Raw genomic sequence first — 24,771 nt, forward strand, 5'->3', positions numbered from 1 at the left:
GCTAAACAGCACACCTGTCTGCTAGAAGCAGTTTCCGCATTGGCATTGTTCTTTCCCTGGGTGACCTTTGCCCCTCCAGACATCCAGCATTTGTTTCCCACACTGCAACATGGGTAAAGGGATTCTAGGAATTGAGAAAAAATTCTCTGGGAATCCTCATAAAAATCTTATAAAAATAAAGTTAAGTAATTCTTTGGAAATTCTAATACATATAGGTAAACAAATGTATTTAATATATACTGTAACTCAGACTTCAAATATAAATTATATATTTCCTTTAGTGGGAGACAAGCATAAGAGAGGTAGTTAAGATGTTAAGGGGCACACCATAAAAAAGAGAATGTAGGCAAGGAAACAGAACATAATTTCAGGTTTCTATGTAAACATCAGTGAACTCTGGCTCCTTTATGTACATATAGAAGAAGGAAATAAGAAAAATGATATAGAACAGTTAACAATATTGTCAATTGCTTGATAGCTTTCCTTTAGTCCTCTTAGTTTTACCATAAAGATGGGGCAGAAAGGGAGAGAAGAAATTTTTCCAGTATCTGGTTCTCAAATGGTAGGCACTGAGGCATGGTTAAGATCATGAGCTTTGTTACTAGATGTAAATCTGAGTTCCGATTCAGCCTGTGCTACTCACCAAAGTTTTTGAGCCAATTACTTAATGTTCCTGAGCCCCGGTATTCTAATCTATAAAATGGGATAACAGTGAATTTAAAGCACAAAAATCAGTGTCTACCACAAGAGTAAAAACATGTTAATAAATGTAAGTAATTACTTTAATAAACATAAGGGATTTCTGATAACTTGAAAGCCACTTTCTAAGGAGTAGCTACTAATTACTCACACCAGAGATCTACAGCAACTAGTTACTGAAACAGTTATAAATCATTTTAATCTTTAGTTATTTCTCAATACTTAGAACATTTAAACCAAGATCTGAATATTGGCAGATAGCAGTTTAGAATAATTCAAAAGAGGTGCTTATTACTAGGATTTGTTTTTAAGTTTCGGACTCAAGGACTAAGCATTTTTAGTATGTTAGGGTTCTCAGAATTTGCAGTTTTAGAAAGTCACCCTGTGATCCTGACCAATGCCACCTACAGATGCACTATGAAAAATATTGCCCAATCACAGTGGTTCTCAACCCTGACTGCACAGAATCACCTAGGGAGCTTTTAAACATCCCTGATGCCAGGTCCTACTCCTAAACTTCTGAGGCTGACCCTTCCTGTCATTCTAATGTGCAGCCAGGGCTAAGAATCACTGACCTACAGGATAGAACAACTGAGCAAATGTCAAATCTCCTGTCCCAGAGGAGGAAGGATATAGGTGAAGGAGGGAAGAGGCTAAGAGACAGTTGGGGGTAAAGAGGAAGGCAGGGGCAGGGAGTACTGGAGCCAATGGAAACTCTTCTGCTCTGAGCCCACCAACCCCAATGCAGTAGCCAGGACCTGGCTGTTCTTTTAGCTCTACTCTGTCATCTGTGTTGTCAAGGACAAAGTTTATTTCCCCTCCAAAATCTCTCTATATCTAGGTTTCAAATAGAAATGAAAGCAAAAAGTCTTATAGGAGTGATGACCATGGCAAAAGGTATTTTCTTGATTTGCTATAAAATGTTTAAGAAAACACAAAGGGGGTCATTGTCTATGATACAAAATTTTTAAATGATTGCATCCATTTGTCGGTGGGTTTGCAAAGGTTTTTTAATGAAAACAGAAGAAAGTGGTATAAAAAAAGTATCAAACAACTAAAAAAAACAAACAAAAAACCTTCTAACATGCTAACGTACCTAAGTGAATTGGAAGGTGACTAAAAAAAGTAAGCATCTCTCTCCAAAAAATCAAACTTTTACTAAACAAGAGAGCAAAATAATTGGACCTTTTCAGGAAAGTATGACTTATTTTTCCAAGCACCCGGAGTGCAGGAGAACAAAGGAATGGATAGTTGTCTGCTCCCTCTTTGCTTGTGACATTTGGCTCTATTCCCACTGGCGGTGGCTACGCTATTAACCCCACATGTACTTTGGTGCAGCAAATCTCCAAAATTTCTGGTTGGCCTGGCTAGAGAATGAGCTCAGTTTCTTCCTCGTGGCTCCAGAGCAAGGACACAACATTGCCAACCAGAAGAGAGAAAAAGTCTTTTCCGGTCCCTTTCCCATTATTTCTAATTGTCACACCTGGGCACACTGCCTGTAAAGGGTCACTCAACCAATCACAATGTCATCCTCTGCTGTACAGCCTCCCAGATAAAGACATGGGGAGAAGCAGCTCCCGGGATCTGCAGGCAGCCAGTGCCAAAATGGTCCCCCCATGACTCGGGGTACAAGCCACATGCCTGGCCAGTCTCCAGGAGAGAAGTCATGGGGAGGCAGGTAACACTCTGAGAACATTCTAATCATGATAAGAATATTGATGATGATGGTGATAATTATAATAAAGCTTTCAACATGATGATGGAGTCACCTAACAATTTGTTCAAATTAGCAAAACAACCTCTCAATTTGAGGAAAATTGGTGGGGCGGGAGCTGGGATTTTTGGTAATAGTATTACGTGGTTCCAAAGAATAGCTAGACCAATTTCCACTTTTTTTGTTGTGTCAATAGTTTCAGTTTCATAAATTACACACACAGACATTTATTTCTATAAATATGTGAAGACACATATTGTAGACAATTTAGCATAAGGAATAGGAGCTTGGGCCTGGGTCCCAGATAACCTGAGTGTACATCCCAGCTCTGATACTAGCCAAGAATGTGACCTTCATCAAGTCACTTAAATATCACTGTGCTTCACTTTCTTCTTCTATGGACTGGGGGAATGACAGTCCTTACCTCATCAGACTATTGTGCTGAGTAACTAAGTTAGTTTATGAGAAGCACTTAGCACAGCGCCTGGCACACAGTAATCTCAAGATATATTTTTATCCTTTTAAATGTACTCGATTGTTATAAAAAATTTCTTTTAATCTTGATGTAGAAAGTACTATCCCTATAAATACAGCTGACCAGAACATCCATGACTCCCCTGCTTCCTGCCACAATAGTGTGTGTGCACACACACACACATACGCATACACCATTTTTACCAAATTCCTCCCTCAGAAAAAAAGAGGGATATGGAAATTGCACTTATCAGCATCTTGGATAAGTTCCTTACAGTAAGAAAAAGCCAGTGAATGGAAAGAGGGAAGTCTCAGAGAGGAAAGACCAGTGACAAAGACAGTCTGCTCATAGGTCACCTCGGGCTTCAGGTCACCAAGAGCCAAGAGAAGACAAACCAAAGAGGCTGAGGTCCAAACAAGGTTAGCTTTCAATTCCTTTCTTTCAATTTCTTTCTTCCTTTTATTTCTTTCCTTCCTTTAAGGTCAACTCCGGAAGCCACCTAGCTTACTAGAACCCTTTTCCCAGATGCTGCTCTGTGGTTATTAAGGTACTTGTTGGCAGAATGGAGGTAAGAATTAACCATCAAAGTTGACAAGGGCTACAACTGACTTTTTAAAATCAGCTACTTTGTCTCTTACACACTGAATGAAGTCAAGTTTGTCTTTACATTCTTCATATCCCTGTTTTCTACTCTTTCCCCAGTTCAAGGAGGCCTCTTCCTTAATCCAAAGACTCCTAAACCCTTTCTGTTCTAAACTAGTTTTCAGGAAAAGGTGGTAACTCTGTGTGCACCAAAAAAGCAAACAAAGGATCCCATTTTAAGGCTGTGTCTCCTCATGACTGTGTTTCTAATCATCAAAGCATTCACTAGAGGACCTGCAAAGGATTTCTAACCTGGCTGCATTGTATAAGCAGAAGCTTAGAAATGATCCATGCCTGGGCCCACCCTAGCCACTGCAAACAGGATTTCAGGGGTTGAGGCCAGGTTGTTAAAGGGCTCAAGGTGACTTCAATGTGTGACTTTTGAGTAAAAGGACGGGAGTAGAGCACTACAGACCATCTTAGATCATTGCACATCCAAGTGTAGAAGCATAAAATGAAAGACTTGACTGTTTTTGTTAATTAAATTGATCTTTCACACACTTCAATCATGGCTATAGCAAATATTTCAAATGTCCTTAAATCCCAATAATGATACCATCCTTTCTGAGGAATTCCCTAAACAGTGAGATTAAGAACAGTACCAAGACCTTTCAAATGGTAACTTTTTAAAATACATAAAATTATTTCAGATAGACATTAATACTCTTCATTCTATGCCAGTGTCTACATGCTCTTTGCTAAATTCTATTTAAGGCTCTCTCCATTTAATCATAGGAGTTATCACCTAATGCAGGTTCATAAATGCCCTTATAGTTGCATTCTTTTACTTTGGAAAGTTGACTGTAAACTTCTTTTAACAAATTCTCCTTGACTGATTTTTAAACTTTTAAAACAGTTATTCTTTAAGATGGCTGAACTTGCTGACATCAGTCAGGGGCTTATAACTGAACAAACTGGTATCTAAATAATAAAAATATTACTTTGACACTCCTTTGAAAATAACACAAAATATGATCTTCAATTCTTCTTTAACCTCTATTCTTTAAAGTCTTCCAAAGACACTTCTATTCATTTCATAAAAGTCTTTTAATGTTATTGCAGCACAAAAACACTAAACATTACTAGTCAACATATACTTAGAGTCATTGTTAATCACTACTTCCTCTATGTGCTGTTTATATCCCTCACCTTTTATTTCATTTTGGCATACATTCTAATTAGTTATTTATTTGTCTTTCTTCTTTTTCTTCATTACACTGAAAATTCCCTGGGGTCAGAGCACATGGTTTAACTCACTAAAACACTGATTAAAACAGTTTTGTGGTGAAAACAATACTACTGGGAGCCATCTCCAAAGATAGCTTCCCAGGTGTAGCAAAAATACCTAATCTGCCCAAAGTACAACCTGAGAAAACCCACACCTCAATGGGGCCTTTCCCCCTGCCTTTAGGGCCCTTTGAGGTATTGCAAATGGACTTTATTTATGTATCTCCTTCTCAAGGACACACATTTGTGTTAGCAGTAATTTTTTTTTCCAATAAGTGGAAGCATTTACATGCCATAGAGCCAAAGCATCAATACTAAGTAAAATACTCCAAGAGAAGAACTTCCCTACTTGAAGAATCATCTCAGAGCCCCATAGTGACCAGGGAACTCATTTCACAGGACAAATTATGCAATCTCTAAGACCTGGCTGATTTTACAAATTGTGCTATCATCCCCCCAACCTCTGGTCTTGTATAATGGTCTAACGGGGTAATCAAAACTCCATTGGCAAAACTCAGTCTTTCAATCTGCCTTGACCTAAGGCTCTTCTTTTGGTATTGCTCAACTTAAAATCTACCCCTTCTGGCAAACATAGACTGTCTCCTTTACAACTTATTACCAGCAGACCCATGAAATTTGATCAAGAACTCACACTGCTGAAAGGAGACCTCCTGATTTACTATAAAGGACTTATAAGGGCCCTTAAAACTAATTCACAGTTTGTACTCCTTGGAGTCAAAGATCTACAACATCATGATCCCCAGTCTGGAGATTATGTCTATTGAAAACACCATCTTCACAAACACGCTCTTCAGCCATGAAGGAAAGGGCCATATCTGTGTTACTACTAACCTTTTGCTGCTAAACTGAAGGATATTGACTGATGGATTAATGTTTCTCATTTAAAAAGGACACCTACATTTGAGTAGTCACCCTACCCTACTGAAGATTTTAATCTAAAAATCTCTAAACACAAGACCACCACTAGAATTCTCATTCTAGGATGCAAGCAGACAGTTCTCCCAAAACCCTGGACCACATTAGTCATACATGATTCCACCCTGTTTACTCTTCAACAGTTATCTAACAGTGAGAGCCAACTTAATAGACTCTTGGATATGCGTCGGCGGCGTCGGCAGCCGTCCGTCTCGAGAGACGATGGTGTAGCTTCTCAAGAGTCTATCTGCACCGCCGAGAATGGCTGTGCAGTCCGACTCGGGAGTGACATCATATCTGTCTCCTCCCGTGTTGAATCGACATCTTGCGATGACGCTGAAGCTACAGAGCCTGGGCAGGGTGATATGGAGGGTCTGCTGTTGCCCATGCAGCAGACCCCCCCTCTCTTCGCAGCTGAAGGGTCCAAGGGAAAGACGGAGTCAATACAGCTTGGCTTCAGGTGCGCCGCAGGAGTTGCCGGTGTTGACTACAACGTCAAACCGCCTTAGGGACTCCGGCTCCGGATTTTCTGTCAGGGTTTACTCCCTTAGCCTTTCCCCTGAAGAGGTATGCCGCAAGGCAGCGGAGGTTTTTTGGAGTCAGAGTTTTCCTTCTCTGATGTACCCTGACTGGAAGATCGAACCAGCGACACTTAGCTCGCAGGCCGACGCTCAATCCACTGAGCTAAACCAGCCAGGGCCAACCAGGATAGGGCTACACAAGATAAGTACCTTCCAGCATCAGGATACAGATGCAGGGTTTTATGGACCATTATCATTTCTATCTTCTATCTTTAGGAAATTGATGTTTTTAATCACAGATCAAATAAAAGGGACAATATGCACAATCACCAACTAAAATCCTGTTGTAGCCTAGACAGTGAGGTGGTACGACATTAGAAGACTTTAAAACTGCAGCTCCTTCTGGATCCCCCAAAGGGTATCTGCGCTCTTCTTCAAACGGGCCTCTTCCTCAGGTGTCAGAGTCACCTTCACAACATCTGAGATTCCATTCTGCCCCAAGATGCAAGGAACACTAAGGAAGACGTCTTCTTTTATTCCATAGAGACCCTTGATCATTGTGGAAATTGGATGCACCCGCCTAAGATTCTTCATTATACTTTCTGCCAAATCTGCCACAGATAGTCCAATGGCCCAGGATGTGTAGCCTTTCAGTTTGATCACCTCATAAGCACTGTCAACCACCTGTTTGTGAACTTGTTTCCACTGTTCCTTATCTGCATCAGTGCCTAAATCAGGGTGCAGAGTCTTTAGGGCAACACCGGCAACATTCACGCCACTCCACACAGGCACACTAGAGTCTCCATGCTCCCCAAGGACCCACCCGTGACAGCTTAATGGGTGAACTCCCAGCCTTTCCCCCATTAGGTAACAGAACCGGGCTGAATCCAGGTTGCAACCACTTCCAATAACACGGTTTTTGGGAAAGCCACTTATCTTCCAAGCCACATAGGTCAAGATATCCACTGGATTGGAAACAATGAGCAATTTGCAGTTGGGACTGTATTTTACAACATTAGGAATGATGAATTTAAAAATGTTCACGTTACGCTGGACCAAATTCAGACGGCTTTCTCCCTCTTGTTGACGTGCCCCAGCTGTGACAATAACCAGCTTGGAATTTGCAGTTACAGTATAGTCTTTGCCAGAGACAATTTTTGGTGTTCTAAGGAAAAGGCTGCCATGTTGGAGATCCATCATCTCTCCCTTTAATTTGTCTTCCATGACATCAACAAGAGCAAGTTCATCTGCCAAGTCCTTCATTAAGATACTGATGGCACAGGCCATGCCAACAGCACCAACCCCAACGACTGTAATCTTATTCTGGGGGGTTTGTTCTTCCTTAAGAAGATTCACAATCAGCTGATCCTTGAGAGCTGCCATATTGGACTTAGAACCAAAAGGAATCGGGTGTGCACGGCGGGATGGCGTCGGTGGCGCGCAGAGATGGATCCGGACTTGGCGGCACCAGCGCGGGTATGCACACCTGAGATAATCATACTTATGATGAGCTAGAGTTAGTGGCTTGGCCCTTAAGTCTTGAAAGCTTACAAAGCCCAACTTGATATAATACTGGATTTAAAGTCATTTTTAATTCTCAAATCTCAAAAATATGTTGAAGGAACACATAACCTTTTATCCATAAGGTTCCCCCAAACCACAAGGGATTACCCAAAATACAATCTGAACTCTGATAACCTATCTGCTTTGAAGGTATAAATGATTTAGATAGAATCTTGGGTTTTATCCCTTTAAACATGTGTAACTACATTCTGCTGTATGATTCAGAGGACCACGAATTCACAGCTCAATGGGTCTTAAGTGACTACAATTTTACTTCTTACAATGTCTCTCTGATGTGGGGAAATTCTGAAATAATGCCACTCAATCCTGGAAAGTAGATATCCTTCTGGTCTGGAATGCTACTGGGGGACTAGATCAAAAGTCTGGTGCTTGGTGAAAACAAATAAAATCTATCTCTTAGGGAATACCAGCCTGAAAACTAGGAATAATCAAATGTTAATCTTGCAATCCTGACCTAAATATATAGAGACCTTAGGGGCTCTTTTAATCACTCTCATGATAAATCACATGATGACTTCAACGTCTCTGAATGGATTTGATCATCCAACATATGGCAAAAGTGAAGTCTCTGCCTCAGAAATAGGACTTAATACCTCTCTCAAGTTTGGGTTGAAGGACCTAATTATACACCCTCACTTGAAAGCACCAGTCATTTCCTTTTATGTGGGACCCAAGTATATGTTACCTGACCAACCCGCTGGTGAAGCAGATGTGGTATTGTTATGCTAGTACCTGACACTGTCACTAGAAAGACTCTTCCCTTCCTCTACCATTATCTCTAACCTGTGCTCTTTTGTCTGCAAACTTCAATCAACATGAATCAAATAGAACTGTGATTTGGGGTGTGGTCTTTTTGGTCCTCTCTCCACCCAAGACCCCATAATAGATTGAGGCTTTATGCCTTTGCTAGAGCTTTCTTCCCTTGGTTTGGAGTAGCTGAATTTTAAAAATCTATCAGAAATCTTTTTATTCATGTAGCACAACATTGAACATTACTCCAACTAGTCTTGAAGAACAACACAGAACAGTTGACAATCTGGGTGAAGTAGTACTATAAAACTATGGGGCTCTAAATGTGTTAGCCAACCAACAAGATGGTACTTGTGCCCTATTGGGAGATAAATCTTGTTTCTATGTCAACGAACCAAGTAAAGTGATACAACAGCTTGAGGTTCTAAAACAAAATGTTAAAATCCTTGAACAGAAAATACATTACCCTATAAAGTGGGATTAGACAGACTTATTTAGCTGGCTGCCCATAAGAATAGGGACCTGTCCTTTTTTATTTTACAGGCTTTAATCATATTGATTTTTTTTTTTTATTATACTGTTCACTACCTTAATTAGGTGTTTTACCAGGTGCATCAAATGACAACTAACAGCTACTACCAGAATAAGGTAGCCTAATACCCAGATACATTACAACAAATAAATCCAACTGAGACCACCTCTACAAAAAACTTTTGATTTTGGGAACATAAGACTTAGCTGTGCTTCCAACAAGCTTCCTTGTTGCTCAGATGTGAGCACTGTACACTCAAAAAACAGTTTTCCCTCATATGTGGGACATGACATACCAGGAATGAGCCTTCCTTGATGAGGGATCAACATTACTTTTTTCAATGATGGACCAATAATACTTCCTCATGGTTGATAATCAATGCTTTCTAAGAAAATAATCTAGACCAAAAGGGGAAAATGTGAAAGAAAAACAGCAAAATGAGGTTGATATTGTCAAGAGAGCAATCTACATGGATCTGAGGAGAGATCTAAGATGGGGGCAGAGTAAGTGGAAGCTACACTAACTTCATCCCAGGACCAAACAGTAATTATAACTAAATTATAGGAAAATCATCCTGAATAACCAACTGAACCCTAGCTGGAGAAAAGCTTTATAATCAAGGACTTACAGAAGAAACCACACCACCACAATGAGATTGGTAGAAAGTGCAGAGTCATGAGAGGACCAGCTATGATGAAATGGAAGACAACTGAAGTCTGAGGGATATTTTAATGGTGTGTGGGGTTCCCCTGAGAAATGTGGGGCCTACACCCCAAGCTCGGCTCCCCAGCCTAGAGCACCAGAACTGGGAAAAGAACCCAAATAACATGCAGTAGTGAAAAGCAGCGGAGTTCCTGTGCACCAGGGAGAGACATCTAGAGATGTAGAGAGCCTCTTAAAGGGCCAATGCACAAAATTTCATTCACAGCCACTTACCCTGGGCTCCAGAAGAGGGAAGGCAGAGAAGACTAGAAACACATGAGGAGAATCTGGGGTTGGTGGCTCTGGGAAGAGAGTTGAAAGTTCAGCCACCACAATCTCTGTGCTGAGTCATTCCCCATCCTGCAGAAGCCATCTTTCTTGAGCAGAGCACTCCCCTCCATGCCGCATCAGCCTGAGGAGAAGCAATCCCTCTTGCCCCACCCTATGGAGTTTAAGCCAGGCATCCTGAGGAACACAGCTGGAGGCTAAGCCTAACAGAAAGCCTATAGACAACGGTGGATCTCTGGGAACTCTGGGACTTTAGCTGACTAGCTGACCCTCCCCTAGGCCTGGTGCTGGTAAAACCCAGCCTTGGTGCATAGCTTGCTTGTTTCTGCACACATACAGGCCTAACAGAGGAAACCACAGCTGTGGATCACTGATAGCTCCAAATAGGTTGCCTAAGGGCAGTCACAGGAGGGTCAGACATAAGTCTGCACCAGAGTCTTTGCATCAGAGTCTTTGCATATCTACCTAATATATAGAAACAAACAAAAAGAAAGCCAACATGGGAAGACAAAGAAACAGGCCCCAAATGAAAGAACAAGAGAATTTTCCAGAACTAAATGAAATAGAGGCAAGCAATTTATCAGATATAAAACTTAGAATAATGATTATAAGAATACTCAACAGCATTAAAAAAAGACAAAGAAACCATTAAAAACCAGTCATAAATAAAGAATGTGATATCTGAAATAAATAATACACTGGAGAGAATAAACAGGTTAGATGAAGCAGAGGATCAAGTCAGCTACTCGAAAGACAAGATAGGAAGAAACACCCAAGCAGAGAAAAAAAAGAAAGAAAAAAGAATTTAAAAAATGAGGAGAGCTTAAGAAACCTTTGGGACAACATAAAATGTAACAATATCCACATTGTGGGACTACAAGTAGGAGAAGAGAAGGAGCAATGGATTGAGAACCTATTTGAAAACATAATAACTGAAAAGTTACCTAAACTGGTGAAGGAAAACAACACAAGTCCAGGAAGCACAGAGAGCTCAAAACTAGATAGACTCAAAGAGGCCCACACCCAGGCACATCAAAATTAAAACAGCAAAGCTTGAAGACAAGGAGAGAATCTTAAAAGCCACAAGAGAAAAGTAGTCAGTTACCTACAAGGGAACTCCAATTAGACCGTCATCTGATTTCTCAACAGAAACATTTCAGGCCAGAAGGGATTGCCATGAATATTCAAGGTGATGAAAAACAAGAACCTAACACCAAGGCTACTTTACCCAGCAAAGGGAGAAATAAAGAGCTTCCCAGACAAGAAAATGCTAAAGGAGTTTCTTACCACCAAACCAGTATTATGACAAAAGTGAAAGGGTTTGGAAGAAGAAAGAAGACAAAGAAGGAGGAGGAGGAGGAGGAGAAGGAGAAGAGGAAGGAGAAGGAGGAGGAGGAGGAGGAGATGAAGAAAACAGAGGAAAACAGTTAAAAAATAAAATGGCAATAAATATGTATCTATCAATAATCACATTAAATGTAAATGGCTTCTATGCACCAATAAAAAAAACAAGGTAGCTGAACGGATAAGAAAACAAGACCCATAAATATGCTGCCTCCAAGAGACCCACCTCAGAACAAAAGATAAACACAAACTAAAAGTAAAGGGATGGAAAAAGATATTTCATGCAAATGGAAAGGAAAAAAAGCTAGGATAGCAATACTTATATCTGACAAAATAGACTTTTAAACAAAGACAAAGAAGGACACTACATAATGATAAGGGAAACAAACCAACAGAGGATATAACCCTAGTAAACATTTATGCACCCAACATAGGAGCACCTAAATATGTAAAGCAAATAGTGACGGACATAAAGGGAGAGATCAACAGAAATGCAGTCATAGTAGGATATTTAACACCCCATTGACTTCAATGGATAGGTCTTCCAGACAGAAAATTAACAAAGGGACAGCAGCCTTTAATGACACACTAGATCAAATAGATTTAATTGATATCTATAGAGCATTTCATCACAAAGCAGCAGAATATACATTATTTTTAAAAAATATTTTACTCATCTATTTTTAAAGAAAGGGGAAGGTAGGGAGAAAGAGAGGGGGAGAAACATTTATGTGAGAGAGAAACATGGATCAGTTGCCTCTTGAATGCCTCCAACCCACACATGTGCCCTGACCAGGAATCAAACTGGTGAACTTTTGGTCTGCAGGATGATGCCCAACACGCTGAGCTACATTCTTTTCAAGTACACATAAAACATTTTCTAGGATAGAACACATGTTAGGACACAAAACAAGTCTCAAGAAATTTAAGAAGACTGAAATCATATTAAACATCTTCTCTGTCCACAATGCTATGAAACTAGAAATCAATCATAAGAACACTTAAGAATATACAAAGACATGGAAGCTAAATAACATGTTCTTTTTTTAAATGTGCTTTATTGATTATGCTGTTACGATTGTCCCAATTTTTTTCCCTTTGTTCCTCTCCACACAGTGACCCCCACCCCCCCTTAGTCAATATCCATTGGTTATGCATACAGTTCTTCTCGACATCTTCCTGCCTACTCCACTCCCTCCTACTATGCTTCCTAAATCCTGTGTTCTCTCCCTCCCTTCCCCCCTTCCCTTCCCTGCTGACCTCCCCCCATAATGTTCCCCATACCTATAATTCTTTTCCCACTCTCGCTGCCTACTTAGTTTGCCTTTGTTTTGGTTCCCTAGCTTCTGTTGTTGGTCATTGTGATACAGTTTTCATTTTAATGTTCATAGTTTTGATCCTCTTTCTCCTAAACAAGTCCCTTTAATATTTCATATAATAGTGCTTTGGATCTGATGAACTCCTTTAGTTTTACATTGTCCTAGATGCATTTTCTCTGCTCTTCTATTGTGAATGACAGCTTCACTGGATAGAGTAATCATGGTTGTAGATTTCTGCTTTTCATTACAATACTTTGAATATTTCTTGCCAGTCCCTTCTTGCCTGCATAGTTTCTTTCGAGAAATCAGCTGAGAGTCTTATTGGGACCCCTTTGTATGTAATTCTCTTCTTCTCTCTTGCTGCTTTTAAGATTCTCTCTTTATCCTTAATTTTTGACATTTTGATTATAATGTGTCTTGGTGTGGTTCTCCCTGGGTCCAGTTGTTTTGGAACTCTCTGTGCTTCCTGGACCTGTAAGTCTATTTCCTTCCCTAAGTTAGGGAAGTTCTGCTTCATTATATTTCACATAATTTTTCAATTTCTAGTCTTCTTCTTCACCTTCTGGCAACCCTATGATTTGGATGTTGGCCTGCTTACAGTTGTCCCATAGGTTTCTGAGCCTCTCCTCATTTTCCTCACTTTTTGTTTCCTCTTTCTGCACTGGTTGACTGTTCCTTCCTTATGTTCCGATTTGTTGGTTTTATCCCTGGTTTTCTTGCCCTCACCACCAGTTTTGTATGTGTTTTTGTTCATTTCAGCAGGACTAACCTTCATTCCTTCCCTGTCTTGTTTAAGATCTGCTATTAGGTCTGTAAGCATTTTTATAACCAAAGGTCTGAACTGAGCCTCAGAAAGATTTCCTATCTGCTGCTTCATTAGATTAGATATTTGCTGTCTAGTCAGTTGCATCACTGGGATCTCTATCAGAATCTGTGCCATCCTGACAGTTTTGTGTCTTCCTTTGCTTCCTGGGTGGGACTGTCACACCTCCTATGCTATAGGGTGTGGAGCACTGTGCACTCGTCACAACCAGGCAATCCTTCTCACCATGCTGTGGCATTTTCTGTGGATTCCTGCCATTCACTCTCCACTGAGAGACCAGAAGCCTCCTCCTCCATCCCCACCCCCTCTGGGCCTCACAGTTCAAGGCAATGGGGGTCTGCCTTCCCCGGCATTGGAATTACAAGCTGACGGGTCTGGTTTGCAGCTGGGGGTGCTCCCCAGGTGCTTCTTGCCTCCCCTTAAATACGGGTGTCTGTGCTTACCACTGTCCAGCCACCCCCGCTGCAGCTGCCACCGCCAGCACACTTGACCTCTGCACCCCTACTTCACCCCTCCTACCTGTCCGGATGAGCACCACTTCTTTATAACTTGATACATTGGACTTCCATTTATTTTCTGAAACTTCTGGTTATTTCTAGTTTTGCGGTAGTTGTATTCCTTCTTAGTTGTGGAGGGAGATGGAGTGTGTCAGTCTAGGCCTCCATCTTGGCCGGAAGTCTCCTGTGTGTGTTTGTCTCTGAAAATAACATGTTCTTAAACAATGAATGGTTCAACAACAAAATCAAGGAAGAAATCAAGATACCTTGAAACAAATGAAAATGAGAACTCAACAACCCAAAATCTGTGGAACACATAGAAAGCAGACCTAAGGGGGAAAATTCATAGCATGACAGGCCAATCTCAAGAAACAAGAAAAAGCTCAAATAAACAATATGACTTTACACTTAAAGCAACTTGAAAAAGAACAATATACAAAGCCCAAAGCAAGCAAAAGGAAGGAAATAATGAAGAGCAGAGCAGAAATAAATGAAATAAGAGATTTAAAAAAATGATACACAAGATTAATAAATCCAAGAGCCTAGTCTTTGAAAAGATAAACAAGATTGACAAACCCTTAACCAGACTCATCAAGAAAAAAGAGAGATGGCCCAAATAAATAAAACCAGAAATGAAACAGGAGATAAAACAACTGACACCAAAGAAATACAAAGTATTGTAAGAAAATATTATGAACTATCTGCCAACAAACTGGACAACCTGGATAAAATGGATAAATTTCTAGAAACCTACAATCTTCCAAAACTAAGTTAGGAGGAATCAGAGGGTCTGAACAGACAGATTACATCTAATGAAATTGAAGCAGTAATCAAACAACTCCCAACAAACAAAAGCCCTGAACCAGATGGCTTTCACAGGTGAATTTTACCAAACATTCTAAGAAGAACTAACACCTGTCTTTCTCAAACTATTTCAAAATATTCCATAGGAGGGAAGGCTCCCAAGCTCATTTACAAGGCCAAATTCCTAATTCTAAAACTAATGAAGACACTAAAAAGAAAAAAAATTACAGGCCAATATTTCTGATTAATATAGATGTTAAAATTCTCAACAAAATACAGCAAACTGAATACAGCAATACATCAAAAAGATCATACACCATGATCAAATGAGATTTATTCTGGGAATGTAAGGTTGGTACAACATTCACAAATCAATAAATGTGATGCAACACATAAAGAAAATGAAGGATAAAATCACATGATCATATCAATAGATGCAGAAAAAGCATTTGATAAAATCCAGCACCCACTTATAAAATGTCTCAGCAATGTGGGAACAGAGAGAACATACCTAAACATAATAAAGGCCATATATGACAAATCCACTGCCAGCATCACAGTCAACAGGCAAAAACTGCAAGTGTTCTCCTTAAGATCGGGAACAAGAAAGGGATGCTTATTTTAATTCCTCTTATTCAACATAGTACAGGAAGTCCTAGCCACAGCAATCAGACAAGAAGAAGAAATAAAAGGCATCCAAATTGGAAAGGAAGAAGTAAACTATCTTTATTTGCAGATGGCATGATACTGTACATAGAGAGCCCTATTCCACCAAGTAACTACTAGAACTGACAAATGAATTCAGTAAAGTATCAGACTACAAAATTAATATCCAGAAATCAGCTGCATTTTTATATGCCAATAACAAACTATCAGAAAGAGAAATTAAGAAAATAATCCCATTCACAATCCTTCAAACAAAATACCTAGGAATAAACCTAACAAAGGATGTAAATGACCTGTACTTGGAAAACTATGACACTGAAAAAAGAAATGAAAGAAGATATAAATAAGTGGAAGCATATACATATTCATGAATAGAAAGAATTAACACCATTAAAATGTCCATACTTCCCAAAGCAATGTATAGAGTCAACACAATTCCTATCAAGATACTAATGACATATTTCACGGAATTAAAATAAATATATCAAAAATGTATATAGAACTACAAAAGTCCCATAATAGCAACAGCAATCTTGAGAAAGAAGAACAAAGTTGGAGGAATCACACTACCTAATATCAAACTACACTATAAGGCCACAGTCATCAAGACAGCATGGTACTGGCAAAAAACAGACACATAAATCAATGGAACAGAAGAGAGAGTCCAGAAAAACCCCACGCCTTTATAGTTAATACTTGACAGAGAAAGCAAGCACATACAATAGGCTAAAAGTAGTTTATTCAATAAATGGTGTGAAGAAAATTGGACATATATGAGCAAAAAAAAAAAAAAAAGAGACTAGACAACCTTCTTAATCCACACACAAGAATAAATTCAAAATGAATTAAAGACTTAAATGTTAGACCCCAAACCATAAAAATCCTAGAAGAAAACATAGGCAGTAAAATCTCAGACATTGCTCGTAACAATATTTTATCTGATATATCTTCTCAGGCAAAGGAAACAAAACAAAAATAAACAAATGGGACTATATCAAACTAGAAAGGCTTTGCACTGCAAAGGAAACCATCAACAAAATAAAAAGATAACCCATGAAATGGGAGAACATATTTGCTGATACATCTGATAAGGAGTTAATATCCAAAATTTATAAAGAACTTACAAAACCCAACACCAAAACAATCCAATTAAAGAAAATGGACAAAAGACCTGAATAGACACTTCTCCAAAGAGGACATACAGATGGCCAATAGACATATAAAAAGATGCTCGACATCATTAATCATCAGAGAAATGCAAATTGAAACTGCAATGAGATATCACCTCACACTGATCAGAATGGCTATCATCAATAAGTCAACTGTTGGTGATTTGCACTGTTGGTGGGAATGCAGATTGGTGCAGCCACTGAGGAAAGCAGTATGATGCTACCTCAGAAAATTAAAAATGGAACTGCTTTTTGACCAAGCAGTGCCACTTCTGGGAATTCATTGAAGAAACTTGAAACACTAATTCAAAACAATATAAGCACCCCTATGTTCACTGCAGCATTATTTACAATCATCAAGATTTGGAATTAGCACAAGTGTCCATCAGTAGATGAGTGGACAAAACAACTATGGGACATTTACACAAGGGAATATTATTTGGCCATTTAAAAAAGAAAAGAAAAGTTCACTCTTTGTGACAGCATGGATGCACCTAGAGAACATTATGCTAAGTGAAAGAAGCCAGTCAGAGAAAGACAAATACCATGTAATTTCACGCATATGTGGACTCTAATGAATAAACTGAATTAACAAGCAAAATCGAGACAAACTCATAGATAGAGAGCAGGCTGACAGCTCTGGGGGAGGCAGGTATTAGGAAGTAAACAGACTGAGCAAAAAGGAAGAAGGACTCATGGACGTAGGCAATACTGTGGTAATAGTGGGCGGGAGAAGGGTAAAAAGGGGATAGATGGTAATTGAAAAAATACTATTTAAAAAATAAAAAATAATATGGATCTGGAAAGCCTTCAGAAAGATGAGTTAATACACTCCCTCCCTGTGAAACGAAACTTTTGAACTGGGCAAAACCAAATGGCTACAACCCAATACAATTCCTGGAACTGCTCTGTATCACTGAACTCTATCTTAAAAATATTTTTTGTCACCTAGCAATTAATCATATATAACATACTGTAAGTCAGCTTGCCAGCACCAATCACAGCTCTTTCAAAGCCACATCTGTAGTCCCTTGGGAAAACTCCCCCTTTTTTTTTTTTTTTTTTTTTTTTTTTAATTGGCTTTAGAAACTCTGTTCCTTTCTTTCCAATTCAGAACAGCTGGGTTTCTATCAAAATCTGTGTTTTCAGAATTGCAATTTCAAAAAAGGTCCCCAAATAAATCTTTTGTTTGTCTTGCAGATTTTGGTCAAATTGATTGGCATCTCTGACTCCTTGGAGCTTAGAGCCCACATCCATCATTGAGTCTGAAGGGCTAGCAAAACACATGTGTAAAAATAAAGAAATGATGTTTTGAATCTGAATGTTTTATTGATATAACATTAGATAGCATGGCAGCTGGTTTGGTCAAATAATGACCTGATTCTTTTAGAACTGATTTTAAATGTTAAACAGCCAGTGATAGTTAACACACTCTCTGAAGTGCAAGGGAGGGTTGATTCATCACTGGAGCCAGGGCAAGAACAAACTGGCTCAGAGCTGTCATTCAGAGCCTTCTGTTTGTCCCCTCACAGTCTATCAGTCCCAGTAAGGTGTGTAGTTTCTCTGAACATCACTCTTGTTTTATTAACTCAATGCTTTCTTCCTATTGTCCTGAGCTTTTCAGATAGAATCAGGCTCACTTGTTTGTAAAACAGCTCATTGATGTAAAGCAAAGAACCCATCCGAGCCAGTCAAATCCAAAATTCCAGCTTTAAAAAAGTTCTATTAAAGAATTTGACTGCATAGCTAGTTAGTTCTCTTAGGATCCAGAATTATTAAAAATAATTTGAGATTGGAATCATATGAAAATTCATTACTTTTGTTTTCATTTTTATTTTTGGAACCATATAAATATGCTTTAAAAAACTAAACTGCTGGATTAACGTGACTCATAAAAACCAAATCGTTATCTTATTCACCTAGCTGCAATTCAAGGACATCCTTGAGATAGTTCTGTTTAAGAAGAGAGAGAGACTAGGTAGTGAAATCTTGTCAGGATTAAGATGATGAAGATAACTTTGTCTTACCACCATGAGTCACACCTATAAATACACCTTTTCCAAGTGGAAACCAGGATCAATTCCCCAGCTCAGTTCTTACCTCACATTGGGGCAAGAAGGAAGAGCAGGAAGGAAAATGTTTAGAGAAACAACTCTGGGTCCTGGAATCAGTCATACTAATTGTCCCTTTTAGGACAATACAATAACACAAGTAATTAACTGCAGGGGACTCTAAATTATGTCAATAGCATGGCCATCAAAAAAAGGCACCTTTTGACCTTAAAGGCTTTATAGATTTATCATAAATAGTCCACCACATGACAAAGAGCTCCTCTAAAGTTATCATAATGTAGATCTGGTGAGCACTGAAATATATACCAGGAAAGGGGAAGAAACAGGTTAGAGATAAAATGGATCAAGTGTAAGATCATAGAGGTCTGAAATCAAAAAGAAACTTGGAAATCATCTAGAAAATTGGCAGTACTCAGTCAAATTTGATCTTTAGACCTCTAGAGGTGTTTTGTTTGGCCTGCCCAATTTCTATTTTATTTTAATTTAATTGTTACCAATTTTGAATGAATTTCCAATGTTTTAAAACTGGGTGACTTTACATAAAAATTTAAATTTCCAGATTCTCTTAAAAAAAAAATCAGAAGGTATTGCAAAAATGGACCCTCATTCGTAGGTAAAATCTAGAACTGAGTAACTTCGGCCCTCATTAGATGGGCATGTTCTCTCCAGCTCCTTCCACTCCCTGATGTCTCCCTGACACATTACCAAGATTGACCTGCATTTAGAGTTTCCCCTGTGCTCTCCTGACATTCCCACACCAATCTGCTTTGCTGATTTATGATGCCTGCCTCCAATGGGTAAAACTTGTGAACTTGCTGCCCTTCATCTTATCAACCCCTCAATTTCCTTATCTGTATGAGGAAGCTGAGGTTTAGAGATGTCATGCCAGGGGAGAGACCAGAATCAAGACCCCCTACTGACCAATCCAGCGAGCAGTCACCCATTTCCAAGTCCTGCTCTCTGGTTCAGAAGAGGAAATGGCAGAATTTGTAAATCACTCAGATTCTGAAAATAGATTAAAAGATCTAGAGATTTAACAGAGTGAAGTATAGGCAAAATGAGGGCGAGACATTTAGATACTAGTTGATTGGTATAACAAACACCTCCCTATATCCCAAACTCTTATCCACGCTCCCTATACTGCCGGGATCTTGCTGCATCTTATCTCTGCTCTGCACAACCCACATCCTGCAATGCTTGGCCCAAATAGTAGTGTTCTGGTGAAGAAAGCTATGATAATGCTATCTAAACAAGTGTGTTCTTCTGCTTAATATGATTTGCATAGTTTGTACATGATAATGTGGAGTCCAGTCAGTTGTTGGCATACACACTTTGGTATGTCACGTACAAACTAGTATATTTGCTATATCATTTTCATAATAAAAATCAAGACACATGGCAACATATGTGGTATGCAAGATACAAAAAGATCTAGTGCAATTTGGGGGTTTATTGAACCATGGGAAGAATATTTAACATTGATACTCTTTTAGAGAATCTGTCAGGTATGGTTTTTGTATTTAATGCTGTCACATTCATTAATGTTTTTCTTATCCCACATCCTATCTTTCCTCAAAACTTGAATTTCTTTTGAGTGGGTCATAAAAGTACAAGATCATATAATAGTTTGAAGGTGTGTTAGCACATTTAGATATATAATTATGTAAAGTAAAATTAATCAGAATGATGTGTAAGGTACAGCATGATGACTATAGTTAACATATTGTATCATATATATGAAGTTGCTAAGAGAATAGATCTTAAAAGTACTCATCAAAAAAAAAATTTAACTGCATGCAGTGATGGATGTTAACTAAACTTATTGTGGTAGGCATTTGGCAATATATACATATATAATTATGTTGTACACCTAAAAGTAATACAATGTTATATGTCAACTATATCTCAATTTAAAAAATTAAATAAAATAGAAAGACAGGAATGAGGATGGAAATAAAAACTTAGAGAAATAATCCTTCTACAGGTAACAGGCCCAAATTCTAACTTCCATTAATAATAGTTATCATGTATTAGCCCTTGTTATGTGATAGCACAGGCTCTCCAGAATGACTTCTTGTGCTCAAATCCTGGTCCCATCATTTAGTTAGCTGAGTAACCTTATTTAAATTCTCAGTCTAAGATAAAAGTTATGCCTCCATAAATAAAATAAGGTGTGTTAGCTCACCACATATCATGTTTAATAAACATTAATAATAATAATTATTATTATTATTGGCAATTGAAACAGAAAATAGAAGGTGGCTTTGCCCTGCATATTGGCCGAAGAAAGTACAGGTATCTTCCTATCCAAAGTTTTAATCAAACTAAGAGTTGTTATACCATAAAATTGCAGATCTTTTCTGGAGGGGAGCTAGATTTAAATAAAAATTAGATTTAAATAATAGGTTATTTTCTCTGGAAAACTAACATCATCATACTATTGTTTCTACAGATCAGATTTGACCTGAGCACTCCCCCCAAATTAAAGGCTATTCAGAACACATTACAGTAACATTTATAGGAACCAAGTATCACTGAAATTTTATCCATTTATTATTTTTAGGGGGAAGCTCACAAAATTAAACTTCAAGGTTTCAACTACAGTTAAGAAGGCAAACGTTCTTGGTGTAAATATAGTAACAATGTTCAATGACATTTAAATTTCTTAGCATGGCTCGTCATGTTCTCCATAATCTAGTCCTATCCTCCTTCTCAGTCTATCTACCTTAAATTCCAGGTTCCAGCCATTACAACCTGCTCTTCTACCTGTGAACACAGCAGACTTCCACACTCTGCACTATTCCCTTGTTCCAGCAGGCCATTCCATTGAGAAAATTCCCTTCCTTCCTGAAGTTCCAGCTCAAATGCTACAACCACCACAAAACCTTTCCCCATTCTTAACCTTAAGTGAACGTCTCCTTTTCTCTGCCATTTAAGATCATACTCTTGATATCTCTGCCATATGACTCTAATTACACTGTCTGTAAACATGCCTTTCTTTCCCCATAGGCTAAATTTCTTGAAGGCAGGGACCATATGATCTTCCGTGAACTTAGTTTTAAGTAATAGTTCAGTCTCATAATCTACAGGGAATACTCTGATATTTACAAGAACCTCCCAAAGAGAAGGCCAACTAGATCAAAAAAATATACATTCTTTTAATTTTTAATTAAAGTGACTAGGTGATTCTCGGAAGGCTATAGTTACATAAGTAAGACACTTTCTTTTGCCCTTCCCACTGTCATTCTGTACCCTAATGCATTCCATTAATTAAGTTCAAGAAATATCTAACTTAAGAAAAAGACTACAGCTGTGGCTGATGTGGCTCAGTGTATTGATTGCTGGCCTGTGAACCGAATGGGTCGCTCATTCAATTCCCAATCAGGGCACATGCCTGGGTTGCAGGCCAGGTCCCCAGTTAGGGGTGCAGAAGAAACATTGATTGATGTTTCTATCCCCCTATTTCTCCTTCCCTCCCTATCTCTCTAAAAATAATTTTTTTAAAAAAAGACTACAAAAGTTGGGGGTTTAAAATACAAAGGGGTAAGGAGATAAAGCTTGTAAATCTGACCACATCTAATTGTCTTTCTCTCCCTCAGGTTTCATGATCAGATCCACCCCCAAAGCACCATGATCTGCCCTGATTCAGTTTCAGACAACAAGCAATGCACACCATCAACACCATCTTTCCAAAGTCACAGTCAGAAGTCAGAGGTGGAAGAGATTTCCTAGTGTCCTGGATCTACCTCCCCCCATATCTTTTGTCCTTCCCTATATTTATCTTATTAAAATGAAGGGTCCTTGTTACCCCACTTGCCTGCTCACAAAGATAAGAAACAGAGAAGGATGTTCTTAGACATCAGTGGTGCTAAAAGTATGAGTTGTCACAAACTATTGTAGGTTAAACTATTTTATTATGTAACTTCCACTTCTTGGGGCCTTAAAAAAAACCACTCATTTTTAGCAATGACATGTATACTTAACTCTGATATTGGCACTCGCATGCTATTTAAAAGAAGATGTAATTGTGTAATGAATAATTGGTGTTTCCACTTCAGAATCTTGTCTAGCTTCCTCAGTCCTCTGCCTGAACCAGCCAGAACTATTTCTCACAGCTGAAGCCAGCCCCAAACTAAGAAATTTACCCAAACTAAGGACATATACCAAATTAACAGAATTTGATGGAACACCTGACTACTCTGGGGTGGTCCTCGGAAATCCACCTATAATCGGAGCTACTTACTATCCAGGTTAATTCAAGATAGGGAAAGAACAACAACAACAACACCCAAACTAACTGTGACACAGGAAACTGGTCAAAAAATGTTATATTAAATAACTTACTATGTTAATAATATATTTGGTGTTAATCTTGCCTAAGCTTTTGAGATGGATCCACCTGTGCTGGCTTAGGCCTGGGATCCCAGGAAGTGTTGATTTGTTTTGATGACTAACTTTTAAAGGATTGTCAGTTGTTTCCAAAGTTCTGGGCGCTTTTGAAGCCAGAGTAGGTTGTTACCTAGGGCGCTGATGAAGTGCTCAGCTCCAAGGCCTCCCAGGTTCCCGCTCTGCGTTCGGGAGGCCCAGGTGCCAGGGTCTTCCCTAGCATCACAGCGGCTGGGCTCCGGCTTTCGCCCGGGTGGACCTGGTGGTGCTGAACTGGGCGCGACGGTGCAGTATCAGCCCGCCTCTCGCACTGCTCTCCTCACAGCCCCTGAGGACCAGGCGCGTCCCAACCCCGACTCCTCCCTGGGGCACCTGTGAGCACCAACTCCCAACCAAGGCACCTGGAGGCCTCGATGACCTCTGGGAAATAGGGGTCCACGAAGTCATAGCCGCCCCCGACCCCTGCTCTGCCACCAGCAGCCCCAGATGCTGTCTCGGGAGTCCCGGGACAGATCTCCACCGTGAACCCGATCCGAGGACACCGTTCTCCTCCAGGACCCCGTTTCTCTCCCGCTCTCTCTTCCAACTCCGTTCAAAATGCCGTCCTCAGATTGCTGGGGGAAAGTTGCCCACCGCGGAGACGCACCCACCAAAAAAAAAAAAAAAAAAAAAAAAAAAAAAAAAAAAAAAGGGGGTTATCAAGGGGTGGGCACGAGCGCACCGGGTACACTCTCAGCCCCCCGGCACAAGAAACCGGTTCCAAGCCGTTTGGCCGCAAGTGACAGCGTCGCCGCCGCTTCCTCCTCCTGCTCAGAACCGGAGGAGTTCTAGCCTCCGGGAGGCTAGACAGCACGGGCGGCTGCCCACCCTCGGGACCGTCCCCGCGAGCTCGAGCCCTTTACCTGTGTAGCGGCCTCGGTGGGGGACTCCGGGGCGCAGCACGGGACACGGTGCCCGGGTGGGCCGGGCTGGTAGTGCAGCGGGGACCTTGGCCGCCGCTGTCCCCAGTAGCTCCGGGCCTGCGGGCGGCTATTTATCCGGGGGCCCGGCCCCAGCCCCGGCCCTGGCCCCTGCCGGAGTATTGGGCAATCGGTCCCGCTACGCGCTGCCCCGGTAGCCACCACCCTCTGCCCCCGCCGTGCTCCTCAGCGGCGGCGGCCACATGGAGGGAGGGAGGCGGCCCCCTCCTCTGGGCTCCACCTTCTCTTTCTCCTCCTCCCCGGGAAGTTATTCCCTGTGTTCCCCCTCCCCACTCCCCCACACACCCCTCTCTTCTTTGCAGGGCACCCTGGCCAGTCTGAACCGGTTATGAATGCACGGGTTGCTGGGGGAAGGAGGAGGAGGCGGAGGAGATGGAGGCGGAAAAGCGGGCGGTAGGGGCGCTGCTCCCGCTCTCGCGCCCCGGAGCCGCGCCGGGCCAAGCCGGCCAGGAGGAGGGAGGGCACCGCCAGGGCCCTGGCCCGGGCCGGGAGCCACCAAGGCGGCAGAGCTTGGCACAACCGGCCGGGCGCCCTCTCCGTGCGTACACGAGCGTGCCCTGGCGTCGCTGCGCCCCTGCCGCACACCACGTGCCCGCGGCTTCCCTCCAAGGACCGGTGCCCATTTCAGGGGAGCCAGGGTC

General features: G+C 40.5%; 2 protein-coding genes across 4 annotated transcripts in view; both read right to left on the minus strand.

The window, feature by feature from the left end:
• SLC16A9 (solute carrier family 16 member 9) overlaps nt 1-24,344 on the minus strand; it is a 66,832-nt gene extending 42,488 nt beyond the window's left edge. Inside the window, exon 1 of one of the 2 annotated variants that reach the window (XM_090278061.1) lies at nt 24,053-24,344. The gene's annotated coding sequence lies outside the window, so the exon portion shown is untranslated. Of the gene's footprint in view, nt 1-23,108; nt 23,128-24,052 lie in introns of those variants that run through there. The other variant, XM_090278062.1, reaches the window with a different exon arrangement.
• LOC150010110 (L-lactate dehydrogenase A chain-like) lies at nt 6,417-7,687 on the minus strand. Of its 2 annotated transcripts, XM_090279295.1 has the most exons (2): nt 6,911-7,657; nt 6,417-6,641 (listed from the first exon to the last, which is right to left on the minus strand). In XM_090279295.1, the coding sequence occupies exons 1-2, from the start codon at nt 7,595-7,597 to the stop codon at nt 6,504-6,506; spliced, it is 825 nt and encodes a 274-aa protein (XP_090135421.1). In that variant the 5' UTR covers nt 7,598-7,657; the 3' UTR covers nt 6,417-6,503. The 2 variants fall into 2 exon arrangements, with proteins under 2 accessions (XP_090135421.1, XP_090135420.1); XM_090279294.1 differs by having other exon boundaries at nt 6,531-7,687.
• Nucleotides 24,345-24,771: the final 427 nt, after the last annotated feature.

Source organism: Furipterus horrens, unplaced genomic scaffold (assembly GCF_987537825.1).
Source record: "Furipterus horrens unplaced genomic scaffold, mFurHor1.1.pri manual_scaffold_5, whole genome shotgun sequence".
Taxonomy (NCBI): Eukaryota; Metazoa; Chordata; class Mammalia; order Chiroptera; family Furipteridae; genus Furipterus; species Furipterus horrens.